Source organism: Hippocampus comes, unplaced genomic scaffold, assembly GCF_001891065.2.
Source record: "Hippocampus comes isolate QL1 unplaced genomic scaffold, H_comes_QL1_v1.1 scaffold22, whole genome shotgun sequence".
Classification (NCBI taxonomy): domain Eukaryota; kingdom Metazoa; phylum Chordata; class Actinopteri; order Syngnathiformes; family Syngnathidae; genus Hippocampus; species Hippocampus comes.
In genome coordinates this window covers 6,486,651-6,513,572 of record NW_017806175.1, presented here as the reverse complement: position 1 = coordinate 6,513,572, position 26,922 = coordinate 6,486,651, and the positions used below count along the sequence as shown (strand labels likewise).

Genomic DNA, 26,922 nt, shown 5'->3' with positions numbered 1-26,922 from the left:
AAGGGTCCAATTAAGTTACCAAATTTTGAATCGCGAATGATAGGTGATGCTAATTTATAAAACAGTGGAATTTTGGTCAGTGTGTGGGCCGAGCATGGCAGCAGAGTTTGATGATTTGCCGTAAACCCTGATATTCTAATTAACTTGCAATTATGAAAATTTAGCCCCAAAACCTTTCCCTTTCCTTTGGAAGGCATGCCGACCATTAGGAGACCCACAAAAAAGTCTCAAGAAGCCAAAAGACGCAGAATGTCATCCCTTTTGCTTTGAAACGGTCATTTATCAAAGGCTACCTACCACAGGCAGAAATGAGGAAATGCTCCAACGCTACTCCTTTTTTTAATTTATTTTTATTTATTTTTTTATTTTTTAATAAACATCAGGAAACTGAGAAAATCATCGCAGAGCTCAACGAGACATGGGAAGAGAAACTTCGTCGGACTGAAGCCATTCGAATGGAACGGTGACCTACAACTTCCCGTCAATGACAAAGACTCACTCCGAGCATGGGATTGTCTTGTTACGTAACGATTAGCATGTTGCAGCTAACTCAAACAATGTCTTCATCCACAGAGAGGCCCTGCTGGCAGAAATGGGTGTGGCCATGCGCGAGGACGGCGGCACAGTTGGCGTCTTCTCCCCCAAGAAGGTAATCGGACATCCACTGAGTTGACTCCTCAAAGTGCTTTGAAGCATTTGAAGAATAAATGGCCTCTTTATTCGCCCCCTAAGCCGTCAGACAGCCACAGAAAGCCCCAGGCTGTGTTTATTGACACTGTCGGGCTGTTTTCCCCTAACGAGGTTTGTAGCGGAGAAGTGTGCGAGTGCTTTTGAGTCTGACCTTCATTAAGTTTTATCTCAAGAGCTCCCGAGACTGCCTGACAGTATTCAAGATAAAGTGAGATAAAGCTCGCTTTATCTGCATGTTTTCTCTCTACGAGATTGCTTTGTGTGGGCGCTGTGATATGCAGTGTTTGCATAATGTTTATACTTCATAAAGGGATCATAAAGAGACAGACAGAAATTGACTTGTACAGACGACGAGCTCATTTTATTTTTTATTTTTTGTATCCCCTCAGACGCCTCATCTGGTGAACCTGAATGAGGACCCGCTCATGTCCGAGTGCCTACTCTACTACATCAAGGATGGAATCACCAGGTTAGATGCAGCCAGACTTATATTGATGAGCTGCATGCTCCTTTCCCAATCCTAAAAAACATTGTCATCAGATCCCATAAAGGAGTCTGTTCTGGTGCATTTCCACTGCACTGGTACTTTTAACTTTTTCAGCAAACTAACTAAAATGAGCCATGAACTGACTGACTAACCAACCAAGAAACTGAACAACTGTGGCTAATCACATTTTTCAGTTCATTTTCACTGACCACACCCAAGACCGTTTACCTCCAGGCTTCTCTTCAATCAAGATTTCACCCTAATTGTACCTGGCTGGCAGAATGAACTAACCAAGAATTTTTTTTTTCAGAGTGGGCCGTGTGGATGCCGCAAGCCGCCAGGACATCGTACTTAGCGGCCACTTCATCAAGGACGAGCACTGCACTTTCACCAGCTCCTCTGGACCGCAGGGGGAAAGTGGGTGATCTTAGGTTAGATCCACACAGGCGTTGTTGTTGTTGTTTTACATTGCTGGGGTCTTTGTTGCCAAGTAGCCGTTGTCCTGGAGCCCTGCGAAGGAGCTGAGACCTACGTCAACGGCAAGAGAGTAACAGAGGCCACAGTCCTCAAATCAGGTCAGGAAAATGGAATCCCTTGCTATTGTTCTAAGAACATCACCATTAATATAGAAGTCACAATATCAATAAAATGACAGTTTTTTAATGACTAACCAACCATATGACTAATTAACCAACTGAGGTACTAAGTAAACAACCATTGACTAACAAGGCATCTGACTCATCAACCAAGCAACTACCTAATGAGCCAAGTGACCGACAGACTGACTAAATAAACTGACTTCCTAATTGAGTGGCTAATGACGTAACCAAGCAACTAAGTAACCAACCATTCACAAATTAACCCATTGACTAAATACAAGTGAAACAACTACCTGATTAAGTGACCAACCAAGCGACCGACTGAATGACTTATGTCATTATAACTAATAAGCTGACTAACCAAGCAACTTACTCAGTAACCAACCAGTGAATGGCTCAACCAATCCATAACTAACTGATTAACTGACTGGTTGACCGGCATATTAGCCAACCAGCCAACGAACTCATCGACAGATTGGTTGACTGTTTTGTTGGTCAAACTAACTGACCTACTGACTACTGTTTACAATCCCTATTTAGTAACATCATATCAATTTGTAGACGCACATATGTACTCTACGTTTGCCCTGATATGGTGCTACTGTCATGTTCAGGCAATCGTATCATTTTGGGCAAGAGCCACGTGTTCCGCTTCAACCACCCCGTGCAGGCGCGGGCTGAGAGGGAGAGGACCCCGTGTGCCGAGACTCCCGCGGAGCCCGTGGACTGGGCCTTTGCCCAGAGGGAGCTTCTGGAGAAGCAAGGCATTGACATGAAGCAAGAAATGGAACAGAGGTAAACAAATTGAGGACTTATTCCGATCATGGGCTGAATGCTTCAACTAACAATGTTTGTGTTTAGGCTGCACGAGTTGGAAGATCAATATCGCAAAGAAAGAGAGGAGGCCAACAACCTGCTGGAGCAACAAAGACTGGTACGTGAGGATAAGCGGCTAACAAAAAACTACTCACAACTAGCTAATTGGCCACCCAACAAAGTAACTAACCGGCCATCTGACTAACTGACCCTTGACTGAGAAAAAAAAAAACAAGTCAACCGATTTTATGAAGGACCAATGAACCAAATAAATGACTGACTGACTGTCAAACCAACGAGCCAACTATCTCAGGAACAAACCGACTGCCTGGCTCATCACCGAACTAGCCAAATTTCGTTTGACTGACCGACTGACCAACCAAATAAGCAAGCCAACCCTGTGACCAACCAACTGACTATTTGATTGACCGACCCGACCAACAAACCAACTAGCGGACAAAGTAGTTTGCGTTTTGAAAACTGCACTGCACCATACCGATTTTCACACTCAAAAGATAACCCAAATTTTATTTCTCAGTATGATAATACAGAATAGCTGTGTACAACCGCAAACTTATTTTTTTTGTATTAGAGCTCATTATCTTGTGAATGAAGCGTGTGGTCCCATTATTTTCCAGGATTATGAGAGCAAGCTGGAGGCTCTTCAGAAGCAGGTGGATCGTTATTACCCAGAGGCTCCCGAGGAAGAGGAGGAACCAGAAGAGGAAGGTAGTAACGCATGGAGCAAATCATCGCTTGTATGTCGTGTGACTAAAAGCTGAACTTTCATGTTCTTTGCTGTCTCACAGTTCAGTGGAGCGAGCGTGAAAGAGAGCTAGCCGAGTGGAGCTTTCGCAGGTGGAGGTGCTATCAGTTCACCTCCCTACGGGACCTCCTTTGGGGCAACGCCATTTTCCTCAAGGAGGCCAACGCCATCAGCGTTGAGCTCAAGAAGAAGGCAAAAAAAAAAAAAAACCCAAAAAACATGTGGCCGTAATGTCCACATTGATAGCTGCCATGATGCTAACAAGGCGTTTGTTTGTGCCCGACAGGTTCAGTTCCAGTTTGTGCTGTTGACCGACACCCTCTATTCGCCGCTCCCACCCGACCTGCTTCCGCCTGAGGCCGGAAAAGAGCGTGAGAGGCGAATCTTTCCGCAAACAATCGTGGCCGTGGAGGTGCAGGATCAGAAGAATGGAGCCACTCATTATTGGACCCTGGAAAAACTCAGGTTCTCAGAGGATTGTCAAAATCTGGGAATTTCAAAGTGGCAAACTTTCCTTTTGAAAGTTGAAGCTTTACTTTTAATGGGGAAAGTACTGTAAAATCCTGTGAATAACACTTTTTTTTCCCCAAAAAAGATTCCTTAGGTTTTATGGTATTCGTTTTTTGTCTTACAAGCTGTCGCTTGGATCACTTTAAAAGTTTTTTTTTCTGCTTTGTGTTGTGAGCCGAAATTTGATGTACAAGCACACTTTAGATACACTGAAGTGGCCAAAAAATGGAGCAATTAAGGAACTGTTAATGCGCTCGTGAGTCGGCAGACACCAGGTTTTGTTGTGAGTATATATATATATATAGTTGTAATGACACCTTTACATCCTCAAATGCAGGCCAATAATATTGATTTGTTTGCCATCTTTGGACACATGGTTTCCATCTAACAGCAATGATATACACTTCACTTCAATCAAAATGCGATTTGATTCACTCCACTTATGATAGAATAGTATTGACTGGGAAAAATGTGTCCTTTTAGGCAAAGACTCGATCTCATGCGAGAGATGTACGACCGTGCTGCCGAGGTTCCTCCTACCATTGCCCTTGCCTCCTCAACGGGTACAAATCCCACCACAGACGACGGTGAAGGTGCCATGACGGGCGGCGACCCTTTTTACGACCGCTTCCCATGGTTCAGATTGGTGGGCAGGTACGCTATTACCCTGTGGTAAAAATTGGAGTCATTGACCATCCCCCAAAATGTTTTTTTTTTTATCCCCCCACTCCAACATCAAAGATCATCAAACATATTCTAGCTTGTTGTGCATCCCGTCCTGGTGTGGGTCCACTAACAGGCGGGGCCGATCCATATTCAGTGTATACTTTCTCTCCACTAACCCGCTTCTCCCAGAAACCCTCTTTTCAACGCGTGCATGAGCGAGCGCATGAGCGACCCCACTCCGTCCCCCACCCTCTCCGCCTCCGAGACCACCGACTCCCCTCAGCCGGAGGCTCGAGGCGGCGGCGAGGACGACGAGTCGGAGGATCTGGACGATGATATCTTTTTGGATGAGCCAAGCTCGGAGCTGGTGGGAGAGGAGGAGGAGGATGATGAGGATGATGATGAGGAGGAGGTGGAGGAGGAGCGAGAGCTGTGCCGAAGCTCCAGCGAAGGCCAGGATCCCTTTTACGACCGCTCGCCATTATTCAGTGTAGTGGGAAGGTTGGTGAGGTTTACAGGGAGAGAGCGCGTGCTGATGGGCGAAACTAGCTCTTTCACGCTGAGAGGCGGGGTCGCCTTTACGAATGACAGGCGGGATAAAGTGTACGCGTGTTTTTCAGATGGATCTCCGTCAATGGCAGGACAAATGAATTTCGGTTTTTAAAACAGGCAGCACGGCAAGATTTTGCATAGATGAGGTCAAACAACAACAAAAAATAACCGCGATATTGATTAAGCTGGATATGAAGGATGTTGAATAAATACTCAAGTGACCTTTAATGGATTACTAGTAGCACTTGCATGTTTGGTCTTCTTATGTAACTTGTTCAAATATTTCCTATGCAAATATCCAATGCTGGAGTAGACATTTCTGGGCTTTTATTTTGATGACAATTTCCTGTCCTCAACCCCATGTTCATTGCTAACAGTTGTAACGCGCTAACTCTCTTGTTACATAACAGCCGGGATGGGATCATACCAAGCAATGTCGAAGCTCAACGACCTGCTTGTGTTGCGTGTGTTTGTCACGTCTTGACATCTTTAATCATGACACCCGAAGTTGACGTCCCAAGTTGAAAGAGCTGGTTTCGACCTCAGCCGTCTCTTTTTAGGCATGCCAGAGCACAAGCCTTTTCATTTTTCTTTGTTTAATGACTGTATTTCTTTTCCATGACCTCCTTGTGGCCTTGCCGAGGTGTCCTTTGATTTGATTGGTCGGCTGTGGCTGAGCCGTGTTTGCCCCGCCCTTACCCCGTATAATGATGATGATGATTTTTGTGTCATTTGAATGCCGTCCCCCCCCAAAAAAACATTGTTTAATTTATTTTTTTGTCCTGAGCATGCCTTTCTTAACACCTCACCAATCTTGTCATAAGCCTGCCCCCCGCCGTCCCTCTGTTTTAGCACCCTTAAATGTCTACCCCCTCAAATTAACACGTGGGGATGTGGTGCAGTCCGACCAAGTACCTTTTTAAAAAAATGTCATCTAAATTTAGGCTATTTCTGTACATTGTTTATGGAAAGAAAATGGTTTTACATGTAAAAAGCTGTCAAACACTCTTACACCCAGCTAGCAATTATAATTTAAATCCAGTGCAGCTCCTGGAGGCCTTTTGTTCAGCCCAGCGATGTTTTAAGGAATCAATCATTTCTGTTTTATTTTGGTAAAAAAAAAAATAAAAACATAATTATTCTATCAGAGTTGCTCTGCATTCTTAATTTGGCGCACCCAATGGACGCACCACAGTTTGGTCATCCCTGACCTAATGCAAGATGAATAAAATACAAAATCGTAAAATATGAATAATGAAAGCAGGAGTAAAGGGCAGCCATGGCCATCGCTCAAGAGCAGTCCCAGCTTGTGTTTGGTTGCTTCGCAGCTCAGTGTTCTTTGTATTGTGATTCGTCATCTTTTCCTACTCGACGCGATCATTTTGTCCTTCTGTTTCCATTTCTCGTCCAGGTCATTTGTATACTTAAGCAACCTGCTCTACCCCGTTCCCCTGGTGCATCGTGTGGCCGTCGTAAGCGAGAAGGGCGACGTTAAGGGCTTCCTGCGTGTGGCGGTGCAGGCCATATCGCGTAAGGCTCACAGTACGGGTAGGGCTATATAAAGGGAGTTGCGCACGATTGGCTCATAAATGTCAATCTTTCCACCCTCCAGCCGATGAGGAAGCACCCGACTACGGCTCAGGGGTGCGACAGTCGGGCACTGCCAAAATCTCCTTTGAAGATCAACAATATGAAAAGGTGCGTGAACAACATGTTACAGTTTATTGTTTGCCTTAGAGAGTTAGCATAGCATGTCGCATAGAGTGAAATCTCTTTACGATTTCTTTGCCGTGTGATCTAGGGGAATGAGGGCAGTGGGAGTTGTCGCTGTATTTTTGTTTCGTGTCGTCAATTACTTTTTTTTTTTTTTTTTTTTTAATGTGCTGGAAAAACCCTGTCATATCAAGCACCCTTGAAGTTTCAACAAAACCTCAATGTAAAAGCGCTTAATATTGCAAATGACAATTTTTTTTGCCCTGCTTCAGTTTCAGTCTGAGTCCTGCCCAGCGGGCCTGTCACGCACTGGAATCTCCCAGGAGGAACTTCGCATCGTGGAGGGCGAGGGGCAGAGCACGGAGACAGGGCCCTCGGCGGACGAGGTCAACAATAACACATGTGAGAATTATTATTTTGCACATTGGAGTTCAAGGTAGGGTGGAATGAAAGCGGGTAAACAACTGATCCATGACACATGGGAATTCAAATTCCCATGACACATGTACAATGAAAAGAGAATTGGACCAAGGACAGAACTCTGAGGGACTCCATTATAGTGAAGCATCCTGGCTGTTAACTAATATTTGTTTATTTTTGTGCTTTGATGGCAGCTGGCAGTAATGAAGACGACTTGGCAGCGAAGTCGGGACTGGATGGGCAAGTGGATGTGACGGTGGAGCATCTGAAGATCGGGAATGTTTTCACCTTTCGTGTGACCGTGCTGCAAGCATCCAACATTTCCGCTGAGTACGCTGACATCTTCTGCCAGTTCAAGTAAGACATCTCTCCACCCCGACGCACCTTGAACATTTTTTCCTATTTTCCAAAGAAAATATCAGTTTTTCCCAGAAAATAATTCACCTTACGAGAATAGATTTATTTAATTTCAAGAAAAGTCAGTTATGAGTAAGTGTTTTTTTTTCCAAGAAAATATTTGAATATTTCTAGAAAAAACAAATATTTGTCAGACTGTCCTCATCCTAAAAAAAGGATTTTTAAGATTTAAAAAAAAAAAACCCTGGAAAAGTCAACTTATTATTTATTCACACCTGAATGACTTATCTACGTGTCTTTTCCTGTGCACAGTTTCATCCACCGGCATGACGAAGCCTTCTCTACTGAACCCTTGAAGAACACGCCCCGTGGACCGCCACTGGGCTTTTACCACGTGCAGAATGTAACAACCGAGGACGATGAAAATGATGATGAAGTGTTGTAGCTTGTTTTACTTCAGTAGCTCGCATTGTCGCTTTTGCTTCTTTTCAGATTGCCGTTGAAGTAACCAAATCGTTTGTGGACTACATCAGCACTCAACCGATTGTGTTTGAGGTGTTTGGACACTACCAGAAACAAGTTTTTCTTCCTCTCTGTAAAGATATCATCAGGTAGCACTTATTGTCTGTCAGTTGTTTTATAAAATGTTAATAAATCCATCAGAATTCTAGCATTGAAGCATTAAAGCAAAGTGAAAAATATTTTCGTAAAATTATTCACACTAAACACTCAATTGCCTCTTTTTGAGTAAGGGGCTGATATTTGAGTTGAAATACATACAAGAAAAATATATTCTCAAAACCAAATGCTCAACCAAACTTTTCTAATTTTGCCGAATGAAAATAGGCCCAGTAGGTTAAAGCTTGCATATAAAGTGAAACACCATAGACACGCCAATGGAAATGATCAAGGATGGTTATAATAAATGTTCAAACACTTTAGTAATAGAGTAACACCGTAACACTTTAATACTGCTTTAACACTTTCTTCCTTCTTCATAGTCCACTGCGGCCCTGCAGGAGACAGTTCCCCCGTGTGATGCCTTTGTCCAAACCAGGTAAAAAGAAAACAAAAATGAAGCACAACACGGAGTGTTTTGTGGATTTTGTCATAATACTGCACCGCCGGACGCGTGTCGGTCATGTTGCTGTCGTTGCCTGTGAGCAGCGGACTTGGAGCAGAACCAGGAGAAAGCGCTGGAGCTGATCCGCTATTTGGTGCCCGACAAGCTCAACGGGGCACTGGTGGACTCTCTGTCGGGCCACGCCCTCTCCGCCGCGGGCCTGGCCGCTTCCTTCCTAATGGAAGCGAACGAGCCTGCGTGGGTCGCTGTGCCCGCCTCCATTTGTTCCGTTGTTAAAGCGCAGACGCCGGGTTGGTTCACGATGATTCCAGACAATCCTGACACGAGGCCTTTTTTTAATGTCACTCACTTTGTCGACTGTTAAGAATAGGGCCCCACCGATAAGGATTTTTTGAGGCTGAGCCTGTTTACAATATTTAGAAAAATTGAATTCTGATAATTGATTAATTGTCCGATGCGTTTTTTTAAAAATTCCTTATCTTTTACAGTAAGAATATTTGACCGATTAACAAAACTGTATTCTGTAATATTTGTTTAACTTCAAAATAGAGAGAAAATCTGGCCATTTTGGGGAGGGTGGTGTTTGAATGTCATTGTCTTTGTCTTAGGTTGAAATGTGAAGAAAAAAAAATCGTTCAAAATTTGGTGAATTTTTTTGCAGATTTTCAAAGAGCTAATATCGTCTGATTTTGGAAAATTTGTGTTTTTCTCAAGAAATAACTCATCATTTTTACAGGAAAAATGTCATCTATTACCCCTCCTAAAAATAAATAAATATAATGAATTTTGTTGTCAAGAAAGAGGTCCCAAAACAAATGTTGACAATTCCGAGAAATGCAGAATTTTTTTTTTTAATTTTTAAAATCAACACTCTTTCAAGATCTTTCGATTCTTGATATCGATGTTTTTTACATGACTTTTTTTGTCTTTATAACTCATACTGTATGTGAATTGTCACTTGAATCAGGTTATGCAAGTCCAGCCTTTTTATGCTTCATCAAACTCGAACCACCTCTAAACAGACATTATAAATAGTTACACCTCAGCTCAAAATATCCATTTTCATTTGGAAGAAACAGCGACAGATAAGTGAAGTGACATGAAAACTTTGTTTGATGTGTCAGGACCGGTCAGTTGGATTCTCACTTTTTGGGGTGTCGCGTGTGTTTCCTCTTCCCTGCTCTTCCTTCCTCTGGACCACACGGACTTTGTTTATTGGCTCATAACTTACATTGAAGATCTATGTTTGCGGTCATATATGATGAATTCCACAACATAGGATACACCTCACAAAGCGTAACACATTTTAGTAGCACTGCAAACTGCAAACACAATAAGATGTAGTGTTCAATTGATACCTTCTTTGACAACGGCAATCACTCGTGATTATTCAGGTGTACCTAATGATGTGTCTGTCCAGTGAAGTTTTGCTTTTCTGAGTCCTCTGTTTTCATTTTCACAGACTAAAACCTAGTGTTTTGAGTTTTTTGGTGTCAGAAATATTACAAACAAAAAAAAATGTATAATACTATTAGCTTATAAGGCACGTTTCATTTGAAAGAAAAATCTCAAGTGCTGCACAGATAAGGATAAAGTCATAATTGTGTTATGAGAATAAAGTGCAAATGATATTTTCTCTTCATCCCTCCATAATAGCTTTCCTGTCTTCTTCCCTCTCTTGCTCCCACATTGGACGAGCTGGCATTACTTCCTATTTAGCCTGTTCAACTTCCTGTCTAATCGGCTCTGTTTCCTGTTTAGTGCCAGCCACCAAGCTGACGGCGATGGCGCGCCCGCAGGTAGGACCGTGCCACTGCAAGTATGACCTGATGGTTTTCTTTGAGATCTGTGAGCTGGAAGCCAACGGAGAGTAAGTAGCGTATATCCTGCTCGGTCTCTTCAAAATAATTTAAATGACTGTGTTTTTATTTTTTGGGTTTGTTTGTTTTCCAGCTATCTCCCTGCTGTGGTGGACCACAGAGGAGGAATGCCTTGTCACGGCACCTTCCTCCTGCACCAGGTTGGTCCCTTTTGTTACCTCCACCAAAAACCCCGAAGCACTCCTTCACACTTTTACGTCGAATAATACGTTTTGTTATTTTGTAACTTAAGTTGTAAACTTATACGAACAAAAAAAATGTGTCTTTGTTATACAGGGCCTCCAGAGGAGAATCACCGTCACCATCGTGCACGAATCTGGCGGCGACATCGATTGGAGAGACGTGCGCGAGCTTGTTGTCGGTACGTTGTGGCTAGATCGTACATTTCTGCGTTCATCTTTTTGTATCGTCTCATGGGTGCACTCGTTTTTGACACCAGGACGTCTCCGCAACACGCTGGAATCTGACGAGAGCATCGTGGACCCCAACATTCTGTCCCTTAACATCTTGTCCGCCGGCTACGTCAGGCCCTTGCACGATGACAGGTATACTTGGGCAATAAGGTGAAAGGGCATACTAGTGCATGGACCTGAAGCTAGATTTGAAGGCTATTTAATAAATGCTCACAAGGCTTTTCATACAAGCATACGACAACTTGGCGATGCATGTTCAACTGAGAGGAGCTGCTATGCAAAATGGTCGCCGCGACTTGATGCCACGCTAGCTGTGCGAGCTTCCGATGTTTGTCATTTCACTTTTTGTCGTGGCACGCCTGTCGTCCCGTTCCGTCGTCATGCATCATGTCAACTAACCGAAGAATTAACCAGCTTGATGCAGACTTCAATAGCCAAGCGTTCATTTTTTTTTTTTTTTTTTATGTCACTAGTTTTGTAGTTACTTTATTGTTACGTAGGCATTAGTTCACATGGGAGGGGCAGGGGAAACGGAACATTTTGTAAATACTGTAAAGGTGTAATGTTCTGAGAAGTGATTTGTAATGTTAGTTGAAAGAGTTGAATTTTGTTTTGTTTTGTTTAATTTGAAAAAAATGCGGTTTTGAACAGACAAAAAGTATTTCTTTTAATCATTTTGATCAAAAATAAAGTCAAATTTTATAGAAAAAGTCAACATTTTTTCAATAGAAAAGCCCATATTGAGTCAATAATATATTATTGGGAGATTCCATGATGTGTATAATTATTTTTTTAATTATTTTTGAAAATTCTGAATTTCCCAGAAAATGGATAGAAACTAAAAAAAATATTTTATGGAACAAAGCTATAATTTTTCAGTGGGGAAAAAAAAGATTCATGAAACGTAAATATTATGTACACTAAATTTGGCCTTGCTAGCATTGTCTGAGGCATTGCATGTTTTTGTCATTATCATTCATTTTTACGATAGAAATCACACTACCGTGTCATTTGACGTGATTCCATGCCAGGAAGTAACACAACATGCAGCACATTCACATTTCCTCTGTTGCATAATAGCGTTTTTCTGATCATGCCTCGAGCGCAGCAATCTACTCTTAACATTTATTCCTCCCAAAATGTCAGTGAATATTTTATATTTGACTTCCATGTTACATGCAAAACTGTGAAAAGTGTTTACATTGTGTCGAGCATATTGAACAATTCAAGCTCATTTCAAGTTATGATTTTTGGTCGTGGGGAAATTTTGTTGATTTGCCAAGCTCCCTGCGAGCCTGGCCTGCACCGGCTGCCGTTAAGTAACCTGTCTTTGGTCCTTTGCGTTGCTGTGCATTGAGAAACTAACATGGAATATTTGAATGGCTGCTAACAATTTTCTCCCTCCAGTCCACTAATGGAATGTTTTTTTTTTGTTTTGTTTTGGTATTTTTTTTTGCTTTTTGCAGACAGTTTCTTGATTCAGACATGCCTAGGTATATTTTATTTTATTTGTCAATTATGAGCAGTGAACCCTCGTTTATTGCAGGTGATAATGTTCAAAATAAGGTGTGAAGTGTGCTTACTGTTGATTCGGCTCGGTTCACCAAAAATTGTACGCGTACTGTAAAAGTAAAAAATAATCCTCCAGATAATGACTTGAGTAAGAGTAAGTATTCAGTGATTCAAAACGACTTTAAGTTCCGAGTAACGAGTGAGAAACTTCTGATTTATTATTTTATTCAGCTCATGTCAAATGAACAAAACTGATACAAAGCTGTCAAAATTCATACATTGACGAGCAATATCATTATTTTGTATATCACAAATGTGTACACCCTATAAATAAATAAATTAATTCGCGTGTTAATAAATTGATTAATTCATTAATGTGACGCGTAAACATTGTTGGAATAGCGGGGATGCGAAAGATGACCCGCCATATAACGTCGGTTCACTGTATCATATTTTGCGCCTTCATCCTTTCACGTGTGTCTTCACGGCCATTTCTTCATCAGCTCCACGTGTCGCTGTTTGTTCTTTGTTCTCTTCATACTTCGAATGATGTATGTCTGCATGGCCCCGGCTTCGCAAGTGGGGATCGGGGGGGGGGGTTCCATGCACATGTGACCCAGCAGTTTTCAGCCCACACTGTGAAGAAAAAAAAAATACATGCAATCTTAATGAGACAAAAATTTGCTTTGAAATTTCGTAACCGTTAAACCGTATTTTCTCCAAACAATGTTTGTACTTAATTTTCACTGTTGGAGAGAGATATATATATAAAATCACTTCTGGGACTAGTAGCGTATGCAGCCCACTTCCTGTCTCTCAACCTCTCTCACTCTTCCTCTTCCTCTGTCATCTCTTCTTCCTCACAGCATCTCCCGTCGGGGACTTGATCCGAGGTATTGATGCTCTGCCTAACTCGTCTATGGAAAGCCTTAATCATTTGGATCCGTGTACTAGTACATTCTTTGTCCTCACTCGTTGCGCAGCTAGTGTACATGTTACCAGTGAGGTAAAACTGTTCTACTAGTTAACATCTAGTGCTTCGCGCGTCGTACTCATAGCAGGCAGATGTCAACTAGTGCACAGTTTTGCCTCACTAGTTACTAGTTGTCCTAATAGTGCGCCAAAATTGTGGCGCACTAGTGAAGACAGTATTTCCACAGTTCCTTGCATACTAGTAAATAGACCTTAAAGATTGCTATTAAGGATATTGAATAAATGGTCAGATTGGTTTCTTCATGTTGTTTCTCCAAAATTCTTGATATTTACTTGTGAGGAGAAACTGTGCTTAATAGTACTACTCCTGGCATAATAAAATTCCTGTTGTTTACATCTAGGCCTTACCTAGTCGTAATAGTAGCGTACAGATGTCAAATTGCAGTACTACTGGCGAGTAGATGTCAAGTAGCACGTCATAGTGTTACGAGTGCAGCACAGTTATTTGTTAGGAGGCCAAAAGTGGCACTAGTCATGGATAAAATATGACAAGTGATGTAATCCACGTTTATTCGACTAGTCTGCCTTTGCCATTGTATTAGTGCACAGAGTTGTCTTTCTAGTGAGGACAAAGAGCGTACTAGTACACGGACCTTAATTTGGATCTGGAAAAATTGCTCAAATGGCTTTCCGTGCGCATATTCTTCATTGTTGCTTCATCTCAGCCAATCAAGCATGCTATCCTCATTTCTTCACCACTTGCATCAACTTACCGGTAGCATCTGTGCACCTCTTGAATTGATTGTTGTCCGTGTGTGCCTCTGTGGCGGCAATTGGTTACCCCCAGGACGTTCTACCGCTTCGAGGCGGCGTGGGACAGCTCCATGCACAACTCCCTGCTCCTGAACCGAGTCACGCCCCACGGCGAAAAGATCTACATGACGCTCTCGGCGTACCTAGAGGTGACCCTTGAGTAACAGTCATGTGGATGATGAACGCGGATGATGACAGGATCGCATCATCATGTCGGTGTTTTCCAGCTGGAGAAATGCACGCAGCCGGCGGTGGTGACCAAAGACGTGTGCATGGTCTTCTACTCTCGCGACACCAAACTATCCGCCTCGCGTTCCATTCGCAATCTTTTCGGCACCGGGAGCCTGAGAGCGGCCGATGGGTGAGTTTCACGCAAACTCCTCGCTCAAACTGAAAAGAACTTACCGCCCACACACACACACACACACACACACACACACACACACACGCACACACACACACACACACACACACACACACACACACACACACCCCCAACACACACACACACACACACACACACGCACACACGCACACACTAACAAAAAAAAACCTGTCACCTCACAGAAAAAACTCTCACACTTACCAAAAGCTCTCTTACCTGCAAACCAAATACATCTCATGCACATTTAGCCTGTCACATTGTTAAAAACACTCAAATTTTAACGAGAGAGTCAGAAATTACGTGAAAGATTGCTCAAAACTGAAAACCCAGTCAAAGTGGCAGTCAAATTGAGTGAGTAAATAGAAGCTACCTCTAATCTCAAAAACAGTCGCAAAAAACTCGCACCCGCCAAAAATCTCACACAAACTCACACGCACACCAAAATAACTCTGACACACACCTCCGTGACACAAAAAAACTCCCCCAAAAATAGCTCACACCCACCTAAAACCCCCTCTCACACCCACACTCAAAAACTCAATGGACACAAAAAACATTTCATCACACATATACAATCTCTCTCTCTCTCTCTCTCTCTCTCTCTCTCTCTCTCTCTCTCTCTCTGTCTTCCCACAGACGCACACTAAAACACCTCTCACACATATGTGTGCCCCTTTTCACACCAAACCCTCTTAATAAAACAAAAATAATAAAAGTTGAACTAATTAAATGAAAAAGCAATAATGTGAAACCTTTTTTGCCAGATTCAGATTGTGTGAAAATCAGGTGAAACGTAAAAATGGAAGCGTTCTCAATTTTTTTTTTTTTTTGTAAATGTTATTTTTGATGTCTCACATCTTCATCATCTTCTCCTTCCGCCACAAGAAATCGTGTGACGGGCGTGTACGAGTTGAGCCTGTGCAACCTGGCGGATGCGGGAAGTCCGGGCATGCAGCGGCGCAGGCGGCGAGTGCTGGACACGTCAGTGGCGTACGTCCGCGGCGAGGAGAACCTGGCCGGGTGGAGGCCTCGCAGCGACAGCCTCATCCTAGAGCACCAGTGGGAGCTCGACAAGCTCAGCTTGCTTCAGGATGTGAGCGACCTCATTTTGTTTTTGGGTCACGTCGCCACCGAAGGGGACCAGTGAGGGCCAAATGTAAGAAATCTCATTTTTTGTTTGTTTTTGGCCGTCAGGTGGAGAAGACCAAACATTTCCTGTTGCTGCGGGAGAAGCTTGAGTCCACCCTACTGCTGGCGGGTCGGGGGGCTCAGCAGCCGGCGGACGAGGAGCCCGAAGACCCGGGGGTCTGCACGGCATCCGACATCACCACCGACAGGCAACGGGAGCTCGCCACCAAGGTTGACTGCATTCCCACTTCTCTGAATGTTTAAGATGCAGTGAATGTGGTGAACTTGACCCCACCCACACACTAAAAACACATTCATTGAAACATACACAAACTTATCAGTGTACACTTTTTGAAGTGAGAGGAATGCTGAAAATGAAAAATAAATACAAATTTAAAATAAATGAAATGTTGTCATTAGAAATTACAATACTGACGTGCAACATTTTACAATCGTTTATGAACTTACAAAATCAATCGTGCGCTTTTTGTCCGCACAGTGTCTGCGGCTGCTCACTCACTCCTTCGACAGAGAGTACACTCACGTTTGCGTCAGCGCCAGTGAAAGCAAGGTACTTCCTGTTCTGAACCACATGCACTTTCTGTCACGATAACCCAAACGCAACAAAACTAATCGTTGTCTCAGATCTCGCAAATGTCTGTCACCACGCTGAGAGACTCGGCCTCCATCTCCACCCTCAACACCATCACGCCCTCGTCCACCTGCCCTTCCCTGGTGGAGGGTTGCTACGGCAACACAGATCTCAGGTCAATCCTAAATATGTCACTTTTTGTTGTAAATTAGCAGTTAGTCACAGATCATACTATGAAGTTGAAAACAATAAATATGATGGAAATTATTATTTTTTAAATAAATAAATACAATTACGCAGACCTCCCGCTCCTCGCTCCCGTGCCGTCAGTCCGAGTCCCGACGCGCAGCCGGATGCTGATGCCAAAAAGTGCGCGAGCGCAAGCTCAGAAGGGAAACCTCGCATCCGTAGATTCGTTCCCGATATCCAAGAGATCCGAGTCAGGTGAGTTGCCGTATCGAAGAAAACATAATGCGTGTGGAAGTCTACAAACTAAACTGGAGGTAATAACAGTGTTCCCTCCTCGCAGCCCCATTGTGTCCAAAAAGGGTTACCTGCACTTCCTGGAGCCGCACACCAACGGCTGGGTGAAGCGCTACGTGGTGGTGCGCCGGCCGTACGTCTACATCTACAACACGGAGCGTGATGCCATAGAGCGAGCCATCCTCAACCTGTCCTCGGCGCAGGTGGAGTACAGTGAAGACCAGCAGGCCATGCTCAAGGTGCGACCCGTTGTCTCCCTATTGATTAGTGATAGACACCCAGCCAGCTTCTAACAGTTTCTTTCTTTTTTTTTTCTCTCTCCGATAGACCCCCAACACTTTTGCCGTGTGCACGGAGCACCGTGGAATATTGCTTCAAGCCACTAGTGACAAAGATATGCACGACTGGCTGTATGCCTTCAATCCTCTCCTGGCGGGGACTATCAGGTATTGCGTTGAATGCTAACGTTTGGCGCGCTAACAGACAGCAAGATAACAGTATCAGTTGAAAAATCCCTGATGAATAAAGATTTTACATCCCAGCCCTATAGGTACGATAACAAACGACAGTTGATCAAATGGTAAAATGAGAGCTAAATATTGTACTGCGGTTGCTAAAAATGCAGACATACAGCAAGATATCAACTTAACTTGAAACATGACAGTTGATCAAGGGCTGGCATGTTAGCTCAATATGCTAACACGTTTGCTAATAATGCTAACATGCTGACATTCAGCAAGATATCAATCCAAATAAAGAAAGATCCACGAGGTTCTCTCTTTAGTTGGCAACTATTACAAATGAGGATTATTAAAATGCTTACATTCCTGACAAAATGCTAACATGCTAGTTGGCACGTTAGCTCCAAGATAACCAGAGGAGACAAAGCGCTGAGGCAAGTGAATCAGGATCTTGTGTCCTTCTTTGTCATTGGGTACTATTACAAATGATGATTAAGAAAATGGTAACATTGTAGATATGATGCTAACGCGCTAGTAGTTGTCATGCTAACATTCAGAAACATAGTACCTTAAATGGACAAAGTGCTAAGGCACCATTATAAGTGCCTTACCACGCATCCTGTAGTTGGGTCAATTAAAAGATGAGTGAGGTAATAGAATGCTCGCATGCGAGATGAAATGCTAATGTGCTATTTGGCCTCTGCCCCTTAGATCCAAGTTGTCCAGAAGACGAGTGGGACAGATGAGGATGTGATGGAAAAGACTTGAGATGTATATAGACTACCGACCCCTCTCCCTTTCCACCCCGCCGGCGCCATCTTCCTTCCCCCAGTTAGCGTTACTCTACGCCATCTTGTGTCAGGATTTTTCTAATCAGTCCGGTAGTCAGATTCCAAACGTGTGTGGTGATGTCATGTAGTCGTGTCAGTGGCGCATCCGATCTTATACATACAACACATTACCTACTGTACGTGTGTGCGTACGCATGTGCGTGGACATGCAGCAAGAAAGAAAATCAGAGTTTGGGCAAAAGTATTGGGACACTGGCCAAGTCAAAACTGGAACTGGGACAAAAAGTTTTAAGAAACTTGATAACCATGAAGTACAGTCACAAAAATTATTGGGATACCCAGGAAGGAAGAAAAATGAAGTTTGGCAAATGTATTGGGATATCTGCCAGATGCGTCAGTAAAAGCAGTTTGGATAGAAGCACTGGGACACCGATAGGAAATCAAAACTGTTTGAAAATGTTGACAAAATATTGCAACATTAGCAAAAGTATGTTGGAATTCGTCTTGGTTTGGCAATTTTTTTGTTTTGAATCCAGCCAGCTTTTTATGGACTGAAAATGACCTTGCATCACCTAACGATTAATTAATGAACAGGTGTGTCCTAATACTTTTGTCTCTCTAAAAATGCACCTCTTGAACAGCTATCTTTTTTTGTTGTTGTTGTCATTTCTCCGACAAACTTTCTCACATGCTGCCTTCCATGTTTGCACATCTGCACTCGCGTAACACAACAGCGACGCCACGTTCATCCTCACATTTTGAAACTTCCGCTGTCGCTTTATTTATTTTTGTATTTATTTCCATGTGCATGTATGTATTCATGGACAAAGACGTTTACAGTGTATTTGTAAAGTGGTGCAATGTGTGCACATGGCACTTTGTAAGACGCTCCCTCCCACGATGTTGTTTTGAGAAGAATAACGCAAACACACTTTACTTGAATGAATCCCCTCCACTCCTTTAAGTTGTCAGGCTAGTAGGAAGTAATATGAAATCCTAAATAGATATACTCTTTAAAGTGCATATAGATGACATCGTGCCTCACGGTTGCGTTCTATCGGACAACCTTCACGCTGCTATTTATGCTCTTCATCCTGACATCATCATTATTATGTATTATCATCTACACAATGTCTCCACTTTAACCCTTTCAGGGACAGCGGTTACGACAGTGGACAGTTTATCATGTTATCAGGTTACAGGTTATCATGATTGGTGCATGTAACAGGCTCTGCTGTACTCTACGTAGCCGACACAAGTGATCCCAGCCTAATTCAAACGTGAAATGTAAGATTTTTTTTTCTCAATTTTTCACTGCCCGGGTGAGGTGAGTTGTGCGTCAGGTCAGCCAACCTGAGTGCACGCTTACAACAAAAAAAATCCTTTTCATTCTCACAAAATGGTCTCAGAATTTTTACACAAACTGCGTGTCACATTGGCTCCAACCAAAGTTGTTGTAGTCATTCAACACTGAATGTACAAACCACATTTTTAAGCTTCTACCACTCCTTAAGTGCTTGTGTGTGCGTGTGCTCCCATTTGACCTCACGCACTTCAAGACGTGTACTACTGTGTGTTGATGTGTGTGCGGCACCACTGTTGTTTATTAAAACACGCGACCCTTGACCGTCATTTTCTATCACCTTCGGCTCTGAATGGGAAAAGGCCATTTTTGTGCTTCCACATTTCTTTTTTCCCGCTTTCTCAAAAAAAAAAACAACGACATCGCATTGTATATAATAAACATGATTGCTGTGAACGGCGTGTGTCAAACATTAGGGGGCCGAGCTCTTACTGTCAATGGGCTGTTGGAGTTCATTCAGTGTGTCTTTTTTTTTTCGAGTGTCGGAGTAAAGCGTCCAAATATTTGTGCGTGTGTGTTTGCACCGAAACACATTATCATATATGGAATAAAAATAAAATAACAATGATGCAACATGTCGATGGTGTCGGTTATTTTTAGACACTGAATAGCTGTGTGTGTTTCTTCGGTGTTATGAAAGTTAAAAGGCGTCTTGAGAAGACAGAATACTGGAGTGATTCTCAGTGTTGTTCTGGAATTGCGCGAGCGCGCTCTAGTGGTACGCGAAACAATCACTACTACTGTAAGTACATTTCAGTTTTTTTACCTTTTGAGAACAATACATTTGTTTGACTTTTAGGAATTTAAACTTCTTGGATATGATTTTATTTCATTAAAAAAACTATTGAAACCAATACTAGGAGTGGTACAGTACCTGCACTATTACACGTACTAAGTTCTTTTTATTCATCAAACCCGGCAACATTTCATTAATGTAAGTTGCCAGATCCAGACATTAACGCCCATTCCCACGGCTACGTACATCATTTTGTCATTATTCTGTTTCTAAAGGATTATACACCGCTCATTTCGAATAAAAACAAACATATTGATTAAATCAAATGGTGTGTGGTGGTTATAAAAAATAAAAAACGGCTTCGCTGAATCGGTCAAAACCTGGCAACCCAAGTAGAGGCACTCTCTCAACCTCTCCTCTGCTTTCATTTCAGTTTTTTTACCTTTTGAGAACAATACATTTGTTTGACTTTTAGGAATTTAAACTTCTTGGATATGATTTTATTTCATTAAAAAAACTATTGAAACCAATACTAGAGTGGTACAGTACCTGCACTATTACACGTACTAAGTTCTTTTTATTCATCAAACCCGGCAACGTTTCATGAATGTAAGTTGCCAGATCCATACATTAACGTCCATTCCCGCGGCTACGTACATCATTTTGTCATTATTCTGTTTCAAAAGGATTATACACCGCTCATTTCGAATACAAACATATTGATTAAATCAAAGGGTGTGTGGTGGTTTTAAAAAATAAATTTATTTAAAAAACGGCGTCGCTGAATCCATCAAACCTGGCAACCCAAGTAGAGGCACTCTCTCAACCTCTCCTCTGCTTTCGCTTTGCTAGCAGATGATTGACGCGAGTGGAGCGAGACGCAATAAAGGTATCTCTGGGACAACTTGACATCACTTGACAAGGTCAGACACGAAGATAGGCATATAAACCTGCCACGGCTCGTCTACATTGAATATACTGTACGATTGTCGAATGGCCAAAATTGTGCTAGCAGGTACAAGTCCAACTCGCTTTACGTCACCAAGTGTAGCCACCGGTAAAACTCGTTTAATACATGTCAATTGGAGCTAACATTTTTCGCGAATTGAGTTGTCGTGTCACTTTTACACCATATCTCGGCCATGCCTTTTTCTTACTTTTACTTCATTTGTTTCAGTTTCACAATGCGTCATCATTAACGACACATTAATTGACACACACGTATTCTGAATTTATATATGTTGTAAACACGTTTTAATGCGATTTTAAATCGGCTTGTAGGTCAAAATAATTGTTTTGTCCAAAATTTTTGTTTCATGTATCAGAGATGATGTTTTGCCTCAACTTCTTTTCCTGAATGCATCTGAATGTGGCGCGCTCCGATTACGTGTGTTCGTTTACTCCAGCCATATTGGAGCGGTACGTGTATGTCGCGTTTCTCATTACGGTTTAGCGTTCGCCTCCCGCTCTATCGAGGATTTCAAAATGATTTTTATTTCAGTGGGGCTGCTTTGAGATAGGAGTTGAATTGGTTTGTGACCGTGCTCAGAACCCAAAACTTGATTATTGTAAGTCACGTGTTTCAGTTCAGCTTTTCAGCATCTCTCATCAATCCAGCTACGGCTCAATGAATGGGTGGATAGTTAAAAGTGCTTTCTCCCCAGGAGATGTCCTGTCAATGCAATGCTGACATAACGCCTGGACATGGAAGAGAGTTTGGTAATGCCGAAAAGAGCCACAACAGGTGGGATGTTAAAAACTGCTACATGTGTCAACATCACTACAAATGCTAATTGCTAATAAGCATTTTGATTTAGCATATACATGGATTACAATGCAACAACGCCAGTGGCGCCCGAAGTGATCCGGGCCACCTACGATGCCATGCGGGACGCCTGGGGAAACCCGAGTAGCAGCTATGTTGCAGGTGAGGCTACATTTCCTGAGACTGTAATTTTAAGGTAATTGAAAACATCATTTAAAACATTACAACTTCAAACTGCTTAGCTCTTTCAGGACTTTACAAATGTATTCTCAACAGATTAAAAGTATTCTCATTTCAAAGTGGAAAAGCTCATTCAGATAGACCGGTCAACTCCGGTCTACAAGGGCCTCCTATCCTGAATGTTTTCGATGTTTCTCTCCTCCAACATAATTTTGTTGCATTCTCTCATTGCAATTTGCTCTTGTAAGGCTTGACCGCGAAGGCCATCATTACTCAGTCCAGGGAGAACGTGGCAAGAATGATCGGAGGCAACTCAGAGGACATCATTTTCACCTCGGGTGGAACCGAGGTAACACCGACACATTTTCCCGCTGGCATTTTAGAAAACTTAAAAGTAAAAAAAAAAAATGGAACTCATTCCAGTCCAACAACATGGTGCTCCACACCGCCGTCGAGCATTTCTGGAAGAGCCAACGTGACGCCAGAAAAGGAGACGACGGAAGCCAGCCGCACATCATCGCTTCCGATGTGGAGCACGACTCGGTTAAACTGGTGGCCGAGCATCTGAAGAGGGAAGGCAAAGTGGGTACGAGGACAGCAGCAACCAAATCTAATTGCCTTTGTTGACGTTCAGAACTGAACCGCAGCCTCTTGTATTTAAGCGGACCGAGAAGAATCCAGTCCCCTCGGTTTTCACCTTGACCGTGAATCGCCTTTGCTTTTTGCATCAGATTTACGAGAATGTGCTCTTGCAGATTTTACCTGTGTGCCGGTTTCCAAGACAACGGGCCGCGTGGAGGCAGATGACGTGGTCGCCGCCGTGCGCCCTAACACCTGCCTGGTGTCTATCATGCTAGCCAACAATGAGACGGGCATCATCATGGTAAGAAAAGAAGTTGGATTCAAAGACACCAGTTTCACCAATCAACACAAAATTGGGCAAAGAGCCTCAAGGACCCATGTCCAGAATTCAACAGGTCGGCTGTTTTGCTTTAAATCAGCCGTTTTGGTGCAAATTCCATAGCTTAAAATAAATAACTCAATAAATACCCGCAACGTATTGAGTGAATTCCAGAGCTCGAAAGTAAATAAAACATTACTCTTTTCCCCAGACATGTATCGTAACAGGACGTACAAAAAAAAAAAAAAGTCAAATCCCACGCGCAAAATTAAATAGGATGTTGCCCGTTTAATTTTGAAGCGGCTATTTTGAGGCAAATTTAGGAGTCAAAATTGACGAAAAAAATGAGTCCCTGAGACCAGCTCCACAAAGTGATGTTGTCTGTTTTTGGCAGCAATTTGGGGCAAATTCCAGGGTTGGAAAGTCAGAATTATTGTTTTTTTACTGGAGACACCAGTTCAACCAGTCAACACGGAATTCAGTGGACATGTGTATCAGCACTTTGAGTTTCATTTTTACGTATGAAAAAAGTGCTCTCTAAAGATTGATTGATCATAACAGGATGCACAAAAACTTTCAAGGACCCTTACCCAAAATTAAACGAGCACTCTCCTTATATGTTCCATCTATTCTTATGTCAGCCCATCCGCGAGATCTCGCAGCGTGTCCGCTCACTGAGGCAACAGGATGGATGCGCGCGTGTCCTCATCCACACGGACGCCGCTCAAGCCTTGGGTAAGATCCCAGTGGACGTCAAGGAGCTGGGTGTGGATTACCTCACCATCGTGGGTCATAAGGGGGGTAGCGTGTGAACATTTTTTTTTTTTTTCATGAAGCAACAATCAGCTGATAATGAGTTTTTATTTGAATGTTTTTTTTTTCTTTAGTTTTACGGGCCTCGCATCGGTGCGCTTTATGTGAATGGCCTTGGGGTGAAAACACCACTCTATTCCATGTTATTTGGCGGCGGGCAGGAGAGGAACTTTCGACCTGGGTATCATACAGTAATAGTCATACATTTTCATTGATGAAGCAATGAAAATACACAAATACATGAGTACAGCGGTGCCTTTTGCTTACAAATGTTCGTTGCTTAAAGGGTTGCAAATACAGTAAAATCAAAGCTAGGGAAGCGCTAAGATAGCAATCAGCTAACGGATTTTGGGAAAGCAATGTGGTTTGGCGAAATACACTGGATACATTTCTCTTTGCTTTACCTTTTAAATGTCAAATTTTTTGATTGCAACTCTAGATAAAAATAAAAAAAAATCAGATGAGCGAAGGCCCAAATTACGAAAAACTCATAAGTCGAGGTACCACTGTATTCATAGAGCCATACCCGTAAATTAATCAATGTCTTTGTTTTTAACATGGCAGCACAGAAAACACACCAATGATTGCTGGACTGGGAAAGGTATGTATTCAGGCAGTGAAACTCAACTTTTTTTTTTTCCAATTATGTACTTACTCCTTGTGAAATCTTTTTTTTCAGCCCACTTTTGTCTGACGTCCGTTTCATGACTCAAAAACAATTTGAGTTCTGCCAACTTACATCTTTATCTTATCCTCATTAAAAAGCATTTGTCAGGGTTTATTTAACGGCACAATTTATTATTCAATTGGTCGTCGCACTTTCTTTCCATCCATCAATGCTGAGCTCCGTTAGTTATCCTATCTTATCTTATCCAAATGACTTCCTAAATATTTTTAAGTAGTAGTAACCTTTGTTTTTGTTGTATATATTCAGGCAGTGAAACTCAACTTTTTTTTTTCCAACTATGTACTTACTCCTTGTGAAATATTTTTTTTCAGCTCACTTTTGTCTGACGTCCGTTTCATGACTCAAAAAAATTTGAGTTCTGCCAACTTACATCTTCATCTTATCCTCATCAAAAAGCATTTGTCAGGGTTTATTTATCGGCACAATTTATTATTCAATTGGTTGTCGCACTTTTTTTCCATCCATCTATGCTGAGCTCTGTTAGTTATCATATCTTATCCAAATGACTTCCTAAATATTAAGTAGTAGTAACCTTTGTTTTTGTTGTATGATATTATTTTGTTTGTTCCCTTTTTTTTTGTGTGTGTGTGTCCCTACTAGGCTGCTGAACTGGTGACAGATCGCCTGTCTGACTACGAGAGTCACATGCTGGATGTAAGAGAATACCTGGAGGAACGCCTCAAGGTTAGTTTGGATATGGTCTTCAAATAAAATCTCAGATTATTTATTTTTTTTAAACACTAAATTCCAATTTCAGATTTGCTTATAGGATAAGCAGATGTTGATGATACGATTGAAAAAGTTTTGCCTTTTAATGGGGGCAGCGAACTCAACCTGCCTCACAACTGGCATCACAACAAATTGCATCAGTGTAATTTGCATAATTAAAAAAAAAATATAATCATGTCACAAATGATTTTTTTTTTTTGGTGGGGGGTGCTTGAATGGATTAATGATAGTTCCATTCATGTAAGTATGTTTGCGTGTTCCCCTGGCAGGCCGTCTTTAAAGACAAGCTGCACTTCAACAACCATTTCCAGGGTTCTGATCGCTTGCCCAACACTTGTAATGTGTCCATCCTGGGTCCAGGCTTACAAGGTGTCCGCTCGACAGCCTCCTTATCTGCTTCAAGCAGCTTTGGGATCATTTGAAAATTAAATAAAAAAAGAATACTCGTTCCGTTCTGCCTCAGGCTGGCGAGTTTTGTCCCATTGCAAGAAGCTGCTGGCCAGCGTGGGCGCCGCCTGCCACTCAGACCACGGAGACAGGTGATGTAGCTTCGGGGGCCCACTTAACACACTCCCGGCTTGGCTTGTGAAGGGCCGGAAATTTTCCCGTTTAGTTCGATGGACTCTTCAACTTGCTTCTTTAAAAAATGAGCATTATTTCAAACCGACGTAATGATACAGGTCAGTCCAAGTTTGAGATGATTCTCTCCAGTTACAATACGGTGTGGTTCAGTGCAATTTAGGATGTAATACTGTTGACTCCAGTTACAATAAAACAGAACTAACTCCAATTACAATGCAATGCGATTTGACAACAGTCAATCTGAAATCCAACGCGCAAACCTATTTGGGATTGACTCACGCCACCAATCTGTGTGCGGTCCGTCAGGCCTTCCCCCATCCTCCTGAGCTGCGGCGTGACCCCCGAAGTGGCGTCCAACGCCCTACGGCTGAGCGTGGGCCACAGGACCAGCAGAGAGGACGTGGACGTCGCCGTGAAAGACCTCCAAGAGGCCGTCAAGCTACTGGAGCAGAGCCAATAAAAAGCCCCTTGATCACACAGGCAGGCCTGGTACACTTTTACAACATATTTGATCATTTTATGCAAATGATGCACAATGGCTCTTTTTTTTTTTTTAAACCATTTTAATTGGCCTTTGCACCAAATTTGTACCCGTCAGCATCCATTCATTCATCTCGTATACTGCTTTGCCCTGAGGAATTATGAATACTAATGCGTCAGTTCAAAAGCAACAAAATTATATCATGTAAACTGACTCAGTAAACAAGTCATTCAATAATACTGTACAACAAATAAATCTTGTACTGGTACTGTACATTCTTTGAGTAATTTTAATAAGCTACTGGTGCTTTTTACTTCTTTGCTTTTAAATCTATTAAATTAACTTGTTTCTGAAAACCTTTAAATGTTGCATTTTTAATTTTGTCAACCACACGGAGTTACCTTGTGTATGAAATGTGCTATATCAATAAAGCTGCCTCGCCTTGCAGTTGGCAGCATTGCATCGCTCAGTTTTGAGGTCAGCACAGTTTTTGAGTTGAAAATAAGATTAGGCGGTGAATCTTGGCTTGTTGCATCGATTATAAGGGAGAAATGCCAGCATGGTGAAAGTCTGATATTCAGACACATTCAGGTACCTCACACTCGAATGAAGGATGCATATGTGGGAAATAAG

General features: G+C 42.4%; 2 protein-coding genes across 11 annotated transcripts in view; both read left to right on the top strand.

Moving 5' to 3' along the window:
- kif1aa (kinesin family member 1Aa) overlaps nucleotides 1-19,991 on the top strand; it is a 31,859-nt gene extending 11,868 nt beyond the window's left edge. For 2 of the 10 annotated variants that reach the window (XM_019897146.1, XM_019897143.1), the window contains 35 exons: nucleotides 384-463; nucleotides 574-649; nucleotides 1,080-1,159; nucleotides 1,488-1,594; nucleotides 1,672-1,752; nucleotides 2,391-2,571; nucleotides 2,638-2,710; nucleotides 3,231-3,321; nucleotides 3,402-3,550; nucleotides 3,645-3,823; nucleotides 4,352-4,522; nucleotides 4,724-5,035; nucleotides 6,498-6,616; nucleotides 6,699-6,784; nucleotides 7,072-7,201; nucleotides 7,414-7,576; nucleotides 7,889-7,979; nucleotides 8,069-8,187; nucleotides 8,578-8,633; nucleotides 10,422-10,530; nucleotides 10,614-10,680; nucleotides 10,817-10,901; nucleotides 10,980-11,085; nucleotides 12,420-12,446; nucleotides 13,332-13,358; nucleotides 14,246-14,360; nucleotides 14,439-14,572; nucleotides 15,482-15,689; nucleotides 15,791-15,955; nucleotides 16,224-16,295; nucleotides 16,370-16,491; nucleotides 16,617-16,760; nucleotides 16,846-17,038; nucleotides 17,127-17,245; nucleotides 17,972-19,991. In XM_019897146.1, the coding sequence (XP_019752705.1) occupies nucleotides 384-463; nucleotides 574-649; nucleotides 1,080-1,159; nucleotides 1,488-1,594; nucleotides 1,672-1,752; nucleotides 2,391-2,571; nucleotides 2,638-2,710; nucleotides 3,231-3,321; nucleotides 3,402-3,550; nucleotides 3,645-3,823; nucleotides 4,352-4,522; nucleotides 4,724-5,035; nucleotides 6,498-6,616; nucleotides 6,699-6,784; nucleotides 7,072-7,201; nucleotides 7,414-7,576; nucleotides 7,889-7,979; nucleotides 8,069-8,187; nucleotides 8,578-8,633; nucleotides 10,422-10,530; nucleotides 10,614-10,680; nucleotides 10,817-10,901; nucleotides 10,980-11,085; nucleotides 12,420-12,446; nucleotides 13,332-13,358; nucleotides 14,246-14,360; nucleotides 14,439-14,572; nucleotides 15,482-15,689; nucleotides 15,791-15,955; nucleotides 16,224-16,295; nucleotides 16,370-16,491; nucleotides 16,617-16,760; nucleotides 16,846-17,038; nucleotides 17,127-17,245; nucleotides 17,972-18,014 (4,080 nt within the window). In that variant the 3' untranslated portion in view covers nucleotides 18,015-19,991. The remainder of the gene's footprint in view (nucleotides 1-383; nucleotides 464-573; nucleotides 650-1,079; nucleotides 1,160-1,487; nucleotides 1,595-1,671; nucleotides 1,753-2,390; nucleotides 2,572-2,637; nucleotides 2,711-3,230; nucleotides 3,322-3,401; nucleotides 3,551-3,644; nucleotides 3,824-4,351; nucleotides 4,523-4,723; nucleotides 5,036-6,497; nucleotides 6,617-6,698; nucleotides 6,785-7,071; nucleotides 7,202-7,413; nucleotides 7,577-7,888; nucleotides 7,980-8,068; nucleotides 8,188-8,577; nucleotides 8,634-10,421; nucleotides 10,531-10,613; nucleotides 10,681-10,816; nucleotides 10,902-10,979; nucleotides 11,086-12,419; nucleotides 12,447-13,331; nucleotides 13,359-14,245; nucleotides 14,361-14,438; nucleotides 14,573-15,481; nucleotides 15,690-15,790; nucleotides 15,956-16,223; nucleotides 16,296-16,369; nucleotides 16,492-16,616; nucleotides 16,761-16,845; nucleotides 17,039-17,126; nucleotides 17,246-17,971) is intronic. The other 8 variants (XM_019897149.1, XM_019897147.1, XM_019897145.1 and 5 more) reach the window with 7 other exon arrangements.
- A 972-nt stretch (nucleotides 19,992-20,963) lies between these two features.
- Nucleotides 20,964-26,562, top strand: scly (selenocysteine lyase). The gene is made up of 13 exons (XM_019897214.1): nucleotides 20,964-21,073; nucleotides 21,815-21,894; nucleotides 21,968-22,077; nucleotides 22,344-22,444; nucleotides 22,519-22,681; nucleotides 22,851-22,978; nucleotides 23,638-23,793; nucleotides 23,884-23,990; nucleotides 24,374-24,410; nucleotides 25,098-25,181; nucleotides 25,496-25,595; nucleotides 25,690-25,765; nucleotides 26,115-26,562. The coding sequence occupies exons 2-13, from the start codon at nucleotides 21,818-21,820 to the stop codon at nucleotides 26,266-26,268; spliced, it is 1,293 nt and encodes a 430-aa protein (XP_019752773.1). The 5' UTR covers nucleotides 20,964-21,073; nucleotides 21,815-21,817; the 3' UTR covers nucleotides 26,269-26,562.
- The last annotated feature ends 360 nt before the right edge of the window (nucleotides 26,563-26,922 follow it).

Bases quoted from the DNA above. Each gene is read 5' to 3' on its own strand.
- scly (XM_019897214.1), top strand. From the start codon at position 21,818: ATGTCCTGTCAATGCAATGCTGACATAACGCCTGGACATGGAAGAGAG. The intron at 23,794-23,883 runs GGGGGTAGCGTG...TTTTTTCTTTAG, and splicing joins TCACCATCGTGGGTCATAAG to TTTTACGGGCCTCGCATCGG. The intron at 24,411-25,097 runs GTATGTATTCAG...TGTCCCTACTAG, and splicing joins TGATTGCTGGACTGGGAAAG to GCTGCTGAACTGGTGACAGA.